This window comes from Crinia signifera, chromosome 1, assembly GCF_055691185.1.
Source record: "Crinia signifera chromosome 1, ASM5569118v1, whole genome shotgun sequence".
NCBI classification, from domain to species: domain Eukaryota; kingdom Metazoa; phylum Chordata; class Amphibia; order Anura; family Myobatrachidae; genus Crinia; species Crinia signifera.
Window position 1 is genome coordinate 475031475 of NC_139217.1, and position 15423 is coordinate 475046897.

General features: G+C 47.3%; 1 protein-coding gene across 4 annotated transcripts in view; it reads right to left on the bottom strand.

Annotated features, from left to right (window-relative positions):
* The window catches only part of GALT (galactose-1-phosphate uridylyltransferase), a 71004-nt gene that overhangs the window by 43307 nt on the left and 12274 nt on the right, over positions 1 to 15423 (bottom strand). Inside the window, exon 1 of one of the 4 annotated variants that reach the window (XM_083155447.1) lies at positions 8732 to 8914. The exons of the other annotated variants lie outside the window; for them this stretch is intronic. Coding sequence (XP_083011573.1) covers positions 8732 to 8734 — 3 coding nt within the window. The 5' untranslated portion in view covers positions 8735 to 8914. Of the gene's footprint in view, positions 1 to 8731; positions 8915 to 15423 lie in introns of those variants that run through there. 4 annotated transcript variants of the gene reach the window in all.

The following is a 15423-nucleotide window of genomic DNA, read 5'->3' on the forward strand; positions in this document are numbered from 1 at the left end:
CCTAGATGATTTTTTATGTATTGGTCCCGGGGGGACCGGTGTATGTGATTTATTGTTGAGGACTGTTGAAAGGGTGTCGGCAGACTTTGGGGTCCCGCTTGCTCCGGGAAAGACGGAGGGCCCTGCGACTGTGATCAGTTTTTTGGTATTGTCATTGATACTGTGAATATGGAGTGTCGCTTGCCTGAAGAAAAGTTACTGGGTTTGAAGGCCGAGGTAGGGAGGGCGTTGCTGTTGAAGAAAATCAGATTGAGGGAATTACAGTCCTTGCTGGGTAAGTTGAATTTTGCGTGTCGCATTATGCCGATGGGCCGCATTTTCAGCAGGAGGCTGGCAGCAGCGACAGCAGGGGTGGTTCTTCCTCATCATTTTGTCAGATTAGGTAGTGAGTTGAAAGGGGACTTGCGGGTGTGGGCATCTTTTCTGGAAACCTTTAATGGCAGGGTGTTGTGGATGTCAGACACGTGCGTGGCTACAGAGCTAGACCTTTTCACAGACGGCGCTGGGAGTGGCGGTTTTGGGGCTTATTGCCAGGGACATTGGTGTGTGGGCCGGTGGCCGGAGTCTTGGGTGCAGAGAGGCTTGGTTAAAAATTTAGCATTGTTGGAATTGTTTCCTATTTTGGTTGCAGTTGTTGTTTGGGGTGAGCTGTTCCGCGATAGGAAGATTTGTTTTTACTGCGATAATTTGGGGGTGGTCATGGCTATTAATCAATTGTCGGCATCTTCACCTCCGGTGGTTACTATTTTGCAGCAGTTGGTATTGGAATGTCTGGCTTTGAATTTGTGGGTTGTGGCTAGGCACGTTCCCGGTGTCTCTAACGGCATTGCGGATTCTTTATCTCGTTCACAGTGGGAACGATTCCGGGAGTTGGCGCCAGAGGCGGACAGGGAGGGGACCGGGTTCCCGAGTCGGCTCTGGGCTCTGCTGGACGGGTAGTCGATCAGCTCATCAGGGAATCCTTGGCCCCAAATACATGGTCGGCATACAATCAGGAATGGCGGAGCTGGTTAGAATGGCGTGAGGTAGTAGGTTTGAGAGAGGATGATGACGAGTTGGCTGTCTTGCTATACATAGGCCATTGTAAGGAGATTGGTTGGTCAGTGGCTAAGATCACGCGCTGTATGGCGGGCTTAGCTTTTGGGTTTCGTGCAGGTGGGAGGCCTGATGTCACAAAGAATTTCCTGATTGCGCAGGCTTTAAAAGGCTGGAAAAAAGGACATGTAGTACAGGATCAGAGAAGGCCGGTGTCCTTCCAGTTGTTGCAGAATATGGGCAGGAAGTTGGGTGAGGTCTGTAGTTCCAATTTCGAGGAAAGGTTGTTCGGGGTAGCCTTTTCGCTTGCCTTCTTCGGGGCACTGCGGATTGGTGAACTCGTGAGTCCAAGCGTCTCCAGGCCGGGAGGTTTGTTAGGGGAGGATGTGGATTTATACTCGGATAGGGTGGAGCTAGTGGTGAGGAGGTCTAAGACGGATCAATTAGGGAGGGGGAAGAAGGTAGTTCTCTTCTCTGTACCGGGCTCAGATATGTGCCCGGTAGCATGGCTGAGGATATTTAAGGAAGTCAGAGTGGGCAGAGAAAGGGATCCTTTGCTGATGCATGCGAATGGGTCCTTTTTATCACGGTTCCAGTTCACAAGCGTGTTTAGAGCAGTCCTGCGGACGTTGGGCCTCAAGGGGGAGGAATACGCGGGTCACTCTTTCCGCATCGGGGCCGCAACTGAGGCTGCTAGGATGGGTTTGGGAGATGAGCTGATTAAGCGCATTGGGCGATGGGAATCGTCTCGTTTTCGTTCATATGTTCGTTTAGGGGATTGTTGAGGCTGATTGTGTTCTTTCTAATTTTAGGGCATCCCCCGTGCCTGATTTGGATTTTAGGACATTCATATGTCTTTTGGGGAGCTTTGCGGGCTGATGTCAGACCGAACGGCCGCCAGCTAGGTTTGGATAGAGTGGAGGCAGTGGTTCGATGGCTGGGGAAGCGCGGTATGGTATGGAGTGGAATGTTACAGGAATTTCACCGTTTTGTTCGGCTCGATAGGGCTCCCGACATATTAGTGTTGCACGTGGGAGGGAATGACCTTGGGAGCAGACCATTTAGGGAGTTGATACGGGATATCAAGTTTGATCTCCTACGTTTATGGGCAATGTTTCCAGAGGTGATCACAGTTTGGTCGGATATTGTGCCGCGCCGTTATTGGAGGGATGCGAGGTCGGCTGACAAGCTCAATAAGGCACGGATAAAAGTCAACAGGGCAATTGGGCGTTTTATGGCTAGAAACGGCGCGGTGGTGGTGAGGCACAGGGAACTCGAGTCTGGTACCGGTGCCTTTTGGAGAGGGGACGGTGTGCATTTGAACGCTGTAGGGATCGATGTTTGGTCCTTGGGACTACAGGAAGGGATAGAAACAGCGTTCCGGATGTGGGGGGGGTCGCCCGGGGTCAAGGGCTTAACCCCGTGCTTGGTGGCGGAGGGGGGTCCTCGAGGTTGGTGGCATTGAGGCTTAATTATGCGGCGGGGAGGGCCCCATGAGGGGGCTGGACTCCCCTGGGTGAGGCTAATTAATGAGCACTGGGTGTTGACAATTGGTGCCCTCGAGCCAATCGCTATCGGCTGGGGGTAACAACTCCTGGAAGTGCTTAGAGGTGTGGATTGATTTATTGAGGGCCTCGGGGACCACCTTCCGTGGGGAATGTTTTGATTATTGTTAATTTTGTATTGTTTCAATAAAGATGGCTGCTGTGGCCAATTTTATCCAACAAGAGAGTTATGTCATTTGTGGGGGGATAATTGGGCACAGCGATTAGACAATACCCTGTCATGTAGGAGCCGGACTGGAGGCAAAGCCTGGGGGTAGGCTCCCCTGACAGGGTTTGTAGGGAGCTGACTAGCTGGACAGTCATAGAAGGGGTGTCTAAGGAGAGGGTCATAGGGGGAGGGGCTTAACGGGGTGTAGTAAGGGTATATAAGCAGAGTGCAGGCAGGAAATAGGGGTCACTGGGAGATTTTTCTGAACAGCTCCCACCCACCCTCCCTAATTTTATAATTTTTAGGAAGAATTATTGATAGGTTGTCTTTTGTCACAGTGGCCTGTGCGGAGGGGGGTCCTCGAGGTTGGTGGCATTGAGGCTTAATTATGCGGCGGGGAGGGCCCCATGAGGGGGCTGGACTCCCCTGGGTGAGGCTAATTAATGAGCACTGGGTGTTGACAATTGGTGCCCTCGAGCCAATCGCTATCGGCTGGGGGTAACAACTCCTGGAAGTGCTTAGAGGTGTGGATTGATTTATTGAGGGCCTCGGGGACCACCTTCCGTGGGGAATGTTTGGATTATTGTTAATTTTGTATTGTTTCAATAAAGATGGCTGCTGAGGCCAATTTTATCCAACAAGAGAGTTATGTCATTTGTGGGGGGATAATTGGGCACAGCGATTAGACAATACCCTGTCATGTATAATACAGCGTATAAGACACCGCCTGCACATACTGTATAATACAGCGTATAAGACACCGCCTGCACATACTGTATAATACAGCGTATAAGACACCGCCTGCACATACTGTATAATACAGCGTATAAGACACCGCCTGCACATACTGTATAACACAGTGTATAAGACACCGCCTGCACATACTGTATAATACAGTGTATAAGACACCGCCTGCACATACTGTATAATACAGCGTATAAGACACCGCCTGCACATACTGTATAATACAGCGTATAAGACACCGTCTGCACATACTGTATAATACAGCGTATAAGACACCGCCTGCACATACTGTATAATACAGCGTATAAGACACCGCCTGCACATACTGTATAATACAGCGTATAAGACACCGCCTGCACATACTGTATAATACAGCGTATAAGACACCGCCTGCACATACTGTATAATACAGCGTATAAGACACCGCCTGCACATACTGTATAATACAGCGTATAAGACACCGCCTGCACATACTGTATAATACAGCGTATAAGACACCGCCTGCACATACTGTATAATACAGCGTATAAGACACAGCCTGCACATACTGTATAATACAGCGTATAAGACACAGCCTGCACATACTGTATAATACAGCGTATAAGACACCGCCTGCACATACTGTATAATACAGTGTATAGGACACCGCCTGCACATACTGTATAATACAGTGTATAAGACACAGCCTGCACATACTGTATAACACAGCGTATAAGACACCGCCTGCACATACTGTATAACACAGTGTATAAGACACCGCCTGCACATACTGTATAATACAGCGTATAAGACAACGCCTGCACATACTGTATAATACAGCATATAAGACACCGCCTGCACATACTGTATAATACAGCGTATAAGACACCGCCTGCACATACTGTATAACACAGCGTATAAGACACCGCCTGCACATACTGTATAATACAGCGTATAAGACACAGCCTGCACATACTGTATAACACAGCGTATAAGACACCGCCTGCACATACTGTATAACACAGTGTATAAGACACCGCCTGCACATACTGTATAATACAGCGTATAAGACACCGCCTGCACATACTGTATAACAAAGTGTATAAGACACCGCCTACACATACTGTATAACACAGTGTATAAGACACCGCCTGCACATACTGTATAACACAGCGTATAAGACACAGCCTGCACATACTGTATAACACAGCGTATAAGACACCGCCTGCACATACTGTATAACACAGCGTATAAGACACCGCCTGCACATACTGTATAACACAGCGTATAAGACACCGCCTGCACATGTTGTATAACACAGCGCATAAGACACCGCCTGCACATACTGTATAACACAGTGTATAAGACACCGCCTGCACATACTGTATAACACAGCGTATAAGACACCGCCTGCACATACTGTATAATACAGCGTATAAGACACCGCCTGCACATACTGTATAATACAGCGTATAAGACACCGCCTGCACATACTGTATAATACAGCGTATAAGACACCGCCTGCACATACTGTATAACACAGCGTATAAGACACCGCCTGCACATACTGTATAATACAGCGTATAAGACACCGCCTGCACATACTGTATAATACAGCGTATAAGACACCGCCTGCACATACTGTATAATACAGCGTATAAGACACCGCCTGCACATACTGTATAACACAGTGTATAAGACACAGCCTGCACATACTGTATAATACAGCGTATAAGACACCGCCTGCACATACTGTATAATACAGCGTATAAGACACCGCCTGCACATACTGTATAACACAGCGTATAAGACACCGCCTGCACATACTGTATAATACAGTGTATAAGACACAGCCTGCACATACTGTATAACACAGCGTATAAGACACAGCCTGCACATACTGTATAATACAGTGTATAAGACACCGCCTGCACATACTGTATAATACAGCGTATAAGACACCGCCGCCTGCACATACTGTATAATACAGCGTATAAGACACCGCCGCCTGCACATACTGTATAACACAGTGTATAAGACACCGCCCGCACATACTGTATAATACAGCGTATAAGACACCGCCTGCACATACTGTATAACACAGCGTATAAGACACCGCCTGCACATACTGTATAATACAGCGTATAAGACACCGCCTGCACATAGTGTATAACACAGTGTATAAGACACAGCCTGCACATACTATATAATACAGTGTATAAGACACAGCCTGCACATACTGTATAATACAGTGTATAAGACACAGCCTGCACATACTGTATAATACAGTGTATAAGACACCGCCTGCACATACTGTATAACACAGTGTATAAGACACCGCCTGCACATACTGTATAACACAGTGTATAAGACACCGCCTGCACATACTGTATAACACAGTGTATAAGACACCGCCTGCACATACTGTATAACACAGTGTATAAGACACCGCCTGCACATACTGTATAACACAGTGTATAAGACACCGCCTGCACATATTGTATAACACAGTGTATAAGACACCGCCTGCACATATTGTATAACACAGCGTATAAGACACCGCCTGCACATACTGTATAATACAGCGTATAAGACACCGCCTGCACATATTGTATAACACAGCGTATAAGACACCGCCTGCACATACTGTATAACACAGCGTATAAGACACCGGCTGCACATACTGTATAACACAGCGTATAAGACACCGGCTGCACATACTGTATAACACAGCGTATAAGACACCTCCTGCACATACTGTATAACACAGTGTATAAGACACCGCCTGCACATATTGTATAACACAGCGTATAAGACACAGCCTGCACATACTGTATAACACAGTGTATAAGACACTGCCTGCACATACTGTATAACACAGTGTATAAGACACCGCCTGCACATACTGTATAACACAGCGTATAAGACACCGCCTGCACATACTGTATAACACAGTGTATAAGACACCGCCTGCACATACTGTATAACACAGTGTATAAGACACCGCCTGCACATACTGTATAAGCACAATGGCTGCCTGCATTCTAGGAGACCTCTGCATGTAGCCCACACATGCTGGGCAGCGTTATTCTCACACACACACCCCTCCCACATCTAACTCTCTGCACATGTTACATCTGCCCCCCTGCAGTGCAGCGTGGTGTTACCCAGTTGCTCAGTTATTGCCTGTTTCTGCATGTAGCCCACACATGCTGGACAGTTTTATACTCTCTGCACATGTTACATCTGCCCCAATTTTCACAGATGAAGGACAGCATTTTACGCATTGTAATGTATAAATCTCTGCACTTGTGTAACATCTGCCCCCCTGCAGCGCAGCATGGGTTTGCTCTTTTTCACATTACTCCCAATTGATAGCAAATATGGTACAGTACACATTACACACAAGGTACAGTACAGTACACACACGGTACACATTACACTCACAAGGTACAGTACACATTACACAAACAAGGTTCAGTACACATTACAAGCACACACTGTACAGTACACATCACACACACACACGTACAGGATACATTACACACACAATGTACAGTACACATTACACACAAGGTACAGTACACATTACACACAAGGTACAGTACACATTACAAGCACACATGGTACAGTACACAAACAAGGTTCAGTACACATTACACACCCAAGGTTCAGTACACATTACAAGCACACACTGTACAGTACACATCACACACACACAGGATACATTACACACACAATGTACAGTACACATTACACTCACACACGGTACAGTACACATTACACACACATACAGGATAGATTACACACACGGTACACATTACACACACGTACAGGATAGATTACACACACGGTACAGTACACATTACACACAAGGTACAGTACACATCTCACACACACGTACAGGATACATTACACACACAATGTACAGTACACATTACAAGCACACATGGTACAGTACACACACAATGTACAGTACACATTACACTCACACACGGTACAGTACACATTACACACACATACAGGATAGATTACACACACGGTACACATTACACACACGTACAGGATAGATTACACACACGGTACAGTACACATTACACACAAGGTACAGTACACATCTCACACACACGTACAGGATACATTACACACAATGTACAGTACACATTACAAGCACACATGGTACAGTACACACACAATGTACAGTACACATTACACACACACACGGTACAGAACACATTACACACACACGGTACAGTACACATTACACACACGTACATGATAGATTACACACACGGTACAGTACACAAGGTACAGGATAGATTACACACACAGTACAGTACACATTACAAGCACACACTGTACAGTACATATCACACACACGTACAGGATACATTACACACACAATGTACAGTACACATTACACTCACACACGGTACAGTACACATTACACACACATACAGGATAGATTACACACACGGTACACATTACACACACGTACAGGATAGATTACACACACGGTACAGTACACATTACACACAAGGTACAGTACACATCTCACACACACGTACAGGATACATTACACACACAATGTACAGTACACATTACAAGCACACATGGTACAGTACACACACAATGTACAGTACACATTACACACACACACGGTACAGTACACATTACACACACACACGGTACAGTACACATTACACACACGTACAGGATAGATTACACACACGGTACAGTACACAAGGTACAGGATAGATTACACACACAGTACAGTACACATTACAAGCACACACTGTACAGTACATATCACACACACACACGTACAGGATACATTACACACACAATGTACAGTACACATTACACACACGGTACAGTATACATTACAGGAAGGGAGGGTATATTTGAGATAATGAGGCTCAGTAGAACAGGCGCCTAGTGGGGTGCTGTGTCAAGCTGCTCTGACTAAAAGGGGTGTCACCCCCTTAAGGTGTATAAACAAGAAGAAAAAATTATTGGGTGGAGCGCTGAGTGGATCAATTGGATAGTACAATAAAAAATGATTTATTAAAAAATGAACATGAGTAATAACAATGTATAATATTAAAATAGATTCCATGTGTATCAATACAGTAAAAGGGACAAAGAAGGTATATATTGTATTACTGGAGTTCTGCTACTTTGTGCTGCTCCTGTGGAGATAATCTGCTTATTGTTCCACTGGGTTTGAAGCCACAAACGGATTGGAAGAGTCACATACCATGCCGGATGTAGTAATACCGCTGGAGGAAGATCTTGTCCTCACGATAATGCGATATTGTAATCCACAAAGGGCTGATGGCAATGTCCCATATGGCAGTGCAAAGTCCGGGTGACTTCCAAAAGTGCGGTCCCAGAATGAGCAAGGAGCATTGTGTAGCAGTGAGTCCAGTAACCTTCAGAGTCCAATGGTTAGTTAGATGAAGCAAGTGCTGCCTGACATGTTTCGTCGTACACATTACGACATGGGTCCTCAAACTGCGGCCCTACAAATCCCAGCATGCCATGCCACAGTTTTAACACTCCCTTATAGCAAAACTGTGGAAAGGCATGCTGGGATTTGTAGTTTCACAACATCTGGAGGGCCGCAGTTTGAGGACCCATGCCTTACGACTTTTTCAAAGGTATGGCACGTGGTAAGTGGGTCTGGGTTTATATACCCACAAGCAGGAAATACACATTTACATAATTGATCAGTTATCCAATTGATCCAAGAACGTGTGTGTTACAAACAAACATTCATAATTTAATGATAGGAGGCAGACCTATAATAATAATTATATATAAAGAACAAGTAAATACCTTAAATATATAGAACACAAAGAGATTGTGATGTAAAGAGGTTCCCGCCAGCTGGAACGCACGCCGTGCTCCAGTTTCCGGTTGTTGGAACGCATATCACTTCCGCCCATTGCGTGTTTCCGGCTGTGCGATCCTCAGCCGGCGGAGATCACCTCACAGTGTGCACATAGCGTCCACGGCACTGGTGGAACGCATATGCGTGTCAAAGGGTCCGGAAGTGTCTTTCAAAAACAAATGATGAGACGCATGTGCATGTGGAAATGTATAGTGGAAATAGGGTGATAGTGGGCGACCAATTTACCATAAATGGAAGATTTATTGAAAGATTAATTTATATAGATATATGGGCGGAGTTTTTTAGTTTAAAAAACACCCTTAGCATACACATTATATATGGTTAACATAATTAGAGAAAAAGTTGGTTAATTGTTCTAATAAGAAAGAAGAAAAGAAAAAGAACACAATTAAGGGTTAAATAATTATATAAGAAAGAGAACTTGTATACAATATATCCAAAGAATGTACAGGAAGTACCTAAAACAGTATATATGTATATATAGAGGATCACTTTTGTGATGAGAGGAATAGTGTCTGGATACACTATGATTAGTGATATTGTTGACTATGTTTCTCCGATGCTCCCGGAATCTTTCTTTCATTGAACGTGTTGTGCGTCCGATATATTTCAGACCACATGAATAGGTCAGTTGGTATATGACATATGCAGTGTCACAATTGATGAATGTTTTATTCTTGCAGGGTTTACTATCATTACCAATAGATATTTCCTGTATTCTGTTCTGAATATGTTTGCAGGTGATGCATCTAGACAGTAGCAACCAGTTTGTGGTTGTAGCCATGATGTTTTCTCCCTATCCTTCTCTTTTATTATACCTTTAAATAAGCTGGGAGCCAAGATGTTTTTAACCGTTTTATTTCTTTTGAATATAAATATGGGTCTTGTAGGCAAAATATCTCTCAGAATGGGATCACATTTAAGGAGATTAAAGTTTTGGTACTTATGTACTAACTGGGCTGCCGATTTTGAAATCGGGTCCATCGCATTGCATCCGACCATATCGCATGCGATGCGATGCGATGGACCCGATTTTTCCATAGGATTCAATGTTAAAATGGACTGAGTCCATTTTAACATGGAATTCAATGGGAAAAGGGGTCCTTTTCATACCCCTACTATCCAAGTGGGCATGGAGTTGGATATAAACCTGTGGCGAGCGTAGCGAGCCACCGAGCCCGAAGCGTGGCGAGCGTAGCGAGCCCTGCGAGGGGACACAGAATACCGTCCCCTCGCCTCGCTACGCTTGCCACAGGTTTATATCCAACTCCATGCCCACTTGGATAGTAGGGGTATGAAAAGGACCCCTTTTTCCCATTGAATTCCATGTTAAAATGGACTCAGTCCATTTTAACATTGAATCCTATGGAAAAATCGGGTCATCGCATCGCATGCATGCGATATCGCATCTGATTGTATGCCTTAAGTTAAGGCATACAATCAAAAAATCGGCAGCCCAGATAATACATAAGTACCAAAGTTTTTATTAATAATTCCTTTTATTTGTCTGTATTCAATATTAAAGGTTGAGATGTATGAAATATCATTCTCATCCCCTTTCTATATATGTTATATTATCATTATTCTTTTTTGTAAGTAACATTGATCTATCATATGTTCCGACTTCCTCACATGCTTTTGAGATTAGATTTGGAGGATATCCCCTATCTAAAAAGGAGTCGGCCATTGTACTGTACTGCTCTGTGACTTGTAGGTTTTAAGATCGGAACAATTTCTGTGCAATCGCATAAACTGACCTTTTGGTATGTTTGACTTCCAGGAGGGGTAGTGTGCGCTTTGAAAATGTAAATAAGAATTGGTGCTAACATCTTTAGTGTAATTGGATGTGTGTATATGGATGTCAATAATGGTTAAAGAGATGTCCAGATAATTGATGTGAGTGGGGTGATATGTGTGAGTGAAGTGCATGTTGTAGGTATAATTGTTCATGAAGGTGACAAAGGACTTTGCTGACTGTGCATCCCCATCCCAAATGAAAAATAAATCATCAATGTAACGGCCATAGAGAACCAGGCTCCCCCCCCCCGTGTCCGCCCCCCACACGAGTTGGTCTTCAACCATACCCATGTAGAGGTTGGCGTAACTCGGGGTGAACCTGGTCCCCATGGCCGTACCCATCACCTGTAAATAATAAGTGGAATTAAATAAAAAATAATTGTGTTGAAGAATGAACCAATTAGCACCAAAAATGATATGTGTGTCACTGTGGTCACCATCTGCTCGTAATTTATCAGATATGGCTTTGATGCCCAAATGATGGGGGATATTGGTGTATAAACTTGTGAAGTTGAGTGCAAGGAAAGTGTAGCTCTCCCTCCACTCGACGTCTTTGATTAAATTCAGAAAGTGGGCTGTATCCTTGATGTGTGACCTCAGTGACATTACCCGTGCTTGTAAAATTGAATCCACATAGGCTGACAAATTAGAAGTGATGGAGTGAATTCCCAAAATTATAGGGCGCCCTGGGGGTGAGGTAAGTGTCTTGTGAATCTTTGGAAGGTGATAATAGATGGGAGTGTTTGGAAAAAATTAAATTAAATTCATCTTTGGTGATAAGGTGGTGTTCCAAAGCATAAATTGTGTAGTGAGGTGTTGAATTGTAATGTGGGGTCGTGTTGGAGAATGATGTAATGTTCTGTGTTGGTGAGTTGTCTGTATGCTTCTGTGAGGACTCCCGGGCTCATGGGTGCATGGAGGGGCCTATCGCTCGTATCCGCCTTGAGAAAGGCAGTGTTTACAGCATTTGCACAGTCCCGGGAGAACTTCAGTTCGCGGATCACACAGTAAGGCCACAAAAGCAAGGTACAAAACGCACCTTTATTTCATATTAACAGTACATGAAAACCATAACCACACCACTAACACTACACAATACAGGTAGCCTACAATATACACAGCACACACTAACTACATCAGAACCACACAAAGGTGAACACCTCCCCTTCCCTTCCACAGACAATAGTCACCTTGGGCAGTCTCTGAGCTGAGGCTGGTGGGGCCTTGGTGAGGGGGGAATGCGGAACCCCAGCGGAGGTACGGGCTCCACTGAGCCAAGGCCGATGCCCGCTGCCGGTCCTGCAGGTGATGAATCCCAGCCGCTTGGCCTGTGGGTGCCGTCGGGGTGCTGGCACGCTGGAGGCAACCGCTGGCTGTGGTATGGGGTCCACTGCGCCAGGGCCGACTGCCCACTGCTGGTCCTGCAGGTGATGAATCCCAGCCGCTTGGCCTGTGGGTGCCGTCGGGGTGCTGGCACGCTGGATGCAACCGCTGGCTGTGGTATGGGGTCCACTGCGCCAGGGCCGACTGCCCACTGCTGAAGTTCTGGTGGGGTCTGGAGGGAACTCAGCTTCCTCCCCTGGGATCCTGCCTCGCCGGGTCAGGGATCCTGGATGGATGCAGAAAGTTTAACCCAGAGCTGTTGTTTCAGCCCATTTTATCCTTGAGTTCTGCGACCGGATTGGTTGTTGCTTGAAGCCTGAGATGTAAATGCACCTGAGTCCTGTGTAGGGATTGGCTGCTGCTGTAGCCCTGCCAAATTGCTGTTCTCTGGGACTCTCTGGCCCCCTGCTGGTCTGGTGCCGGCCAGTCTATAACAAGTCCCCGGGGAGAACAAAAGGCCAGGAACCATTGCTGATAAGGGGGCGGCCCAGGTGTGAAGTCAAAACAGACCCTGTTGTTGGTTGTGAAGTCTCAGCCTATTCAGCTTGCTGATGCTTCCTGTGAGGGGGATGAGATAGGGGGGGGTGTCGGCTGTCCGCATTTAGACAACAAGATATTACACACATGCAATAAACCATACATTACTGTGATAGAGACATATCAGGCTCAGGAGTATATGCCCTGATGGGCGCAATACTTATAAACACGCGGTACTATTTCCCATCGCAGGCAGACATCTGGTATGTAATAAAGTCCGGTCCTAGTACTATAGAACACACAGTCCTGTGGAAGGCTCTATTAGTGTGAGAGGCACGGCTCCCATGAGATGGCAGGCAGGGAATTGTATTGGGAAAATGTTGTTAATTCAGGTAAGAGAGTGTCTGGGTCTCTGGGCTATATTTAGGAATCTTGGGGTGCCTACCCCCTCATGATCCAGGTGGGGGTGCCCAGAGGGGGGATCATGACATACCTCCCCCTTCCTAAATCCGGTCCGAGGGGCTGGCTCCCGGATCGGAGCCAGTCAGGACGACCGGGCCCAGTGGTCTCCTGGAGGCGTGATTCCGCTCCTCCTGCTCTGGATGAGGGGGGTCCGAGGTCAGCAGTTCACCATGTGTAACCCGCATTCCAGTACCCCAGTTACAGGGTTTGCCCCTGTCATGTGGAAATCTTTCCTTCTCTCCTGCCTGTTTGGTTGGCCCTCCTCCCTCCGCCTCTGGCGCAACTGGGAGGGGCCCGATCGGTGTACACAGGCTACAATCCGGAAACCTGGCTGCGGATTCTGCTCTTAACAACAGCGCCGACGTTGGCTGCAGGGGAGCAGTGGGTAACAACGATGCTTCTCCCAAAACATCAGAAGCCTTCACCGTCACCCCACTTGGGCCTGAAACCTCCCCCAGCACCTGAAGCTGCTGGGCCTCCCCTGGGCAACCTTCCATCCATGTCTGTTCATCCACCTTGCAGGGCCTCAGCACACTCTGCCCCCACCTGCCCTCCGCAGTAGGCAGTGGCCTAGGGAATTCTCCTTCACACCATGGCTGCAGAAGAGCAGGGGGTATCCGCAATCCTTCCCCGGCTCTTCCCTCCACAGCCCCCACAAACACCTCCCCCAGTTCTAGATGGTCCTCTGGACCCTTACGTGATGCTTGAAGGGCCATGCTGGTGGGATCCTTCTCCCCCGCCTCCCAGGGCCTGAGCACACCCAGCCCCCACCTGCCCTCAGCAGCAGGCAGCGGTCCTGAGGATTCTCCTTCACACAATGGCTGCAGAGAAGCAGGGGGTATCCGCGAGTCTCCCCCTGATTTACCCACAATCCCCCCCCTTGGGTCGAACACCTCCCCCAGCCCTTTGAACAATAACTGCTGGGCCTCCCCTGGGCAAACTTCCATCTTCACCAGGGTGCACTGCTTCCCCAGCCTGGCTATGAGAGGGACTGGTGGGGTGGCATTGTACGGCAGCACTGCTGGCATCTCCCTTACAGCCCCAGGTGCAAACTCACATTCTCTTGCTCGTGCCATGCTGGGTGGTGAGGTGTCTTCCTCTGAGGCCCAGGGGGGTGATGAGCTATGCCTCTGACCATCCCCTCCATGTTTGCTTGCTTGGCTGCCTGATTGCTGCAGCGGCTCCCCGGGCACATAATTACAGTCAGTCACTCTTGCAGGGGACTCACAGAAGCGCTGCACCCCAGCCTCTACTCCCTGCTCTGGCACCCCGGTCACATACCTGCCTTTTGACTTCAGATCCTCCTGGCTCTGATGGCTAAGTGGGAACAGTCCTGGATAATCCTCCTGGGGTGGTAGAGTGGCAGAGAACACACCAGACACATTTCCTTCCATCTCCCCCTGCTGAATATGCTGGGGCTCCTGGGGCAAGATGCCCTCATTCGCTGGGCCGCTGGTGGTCATGTAGGGGAGAAGTACTGCCCCCTCTGCTGGGGCACAATCATTGTAGACCCCCTGGCCGCTAGTTTCAAAGTCTCCATCTCCCACATCTGCAAAAGGGAAGATGTACTGCCATTCTTCCTGGGGTGCCATTTTTGGGTGCACCCCCATCCTTTTGCTAGCTGCTTGGAGCAGTGGCTGACCACTGCTTTGTACCTCCTGTGGCGAGGACTCCGCCATCACAGTCCCAGCCTCCAAGATATGCTCTGCTCTGGGGCTATTCTCTGGGGCAGCCCCTGCACTGTATACTGGCACTGCTCCATCTATGACAGGCTCCGTGTGCACCAGTCTATCATCACCATGTGGGGCCACAGTGCCCAGCTCCGCCACACTACTTGGCAAAATGCAGGGGGAATAAATATCCCCTCCACGATATCCATCTGCCACAATCACAGTCCATGATGTTAGGGCTCCTTT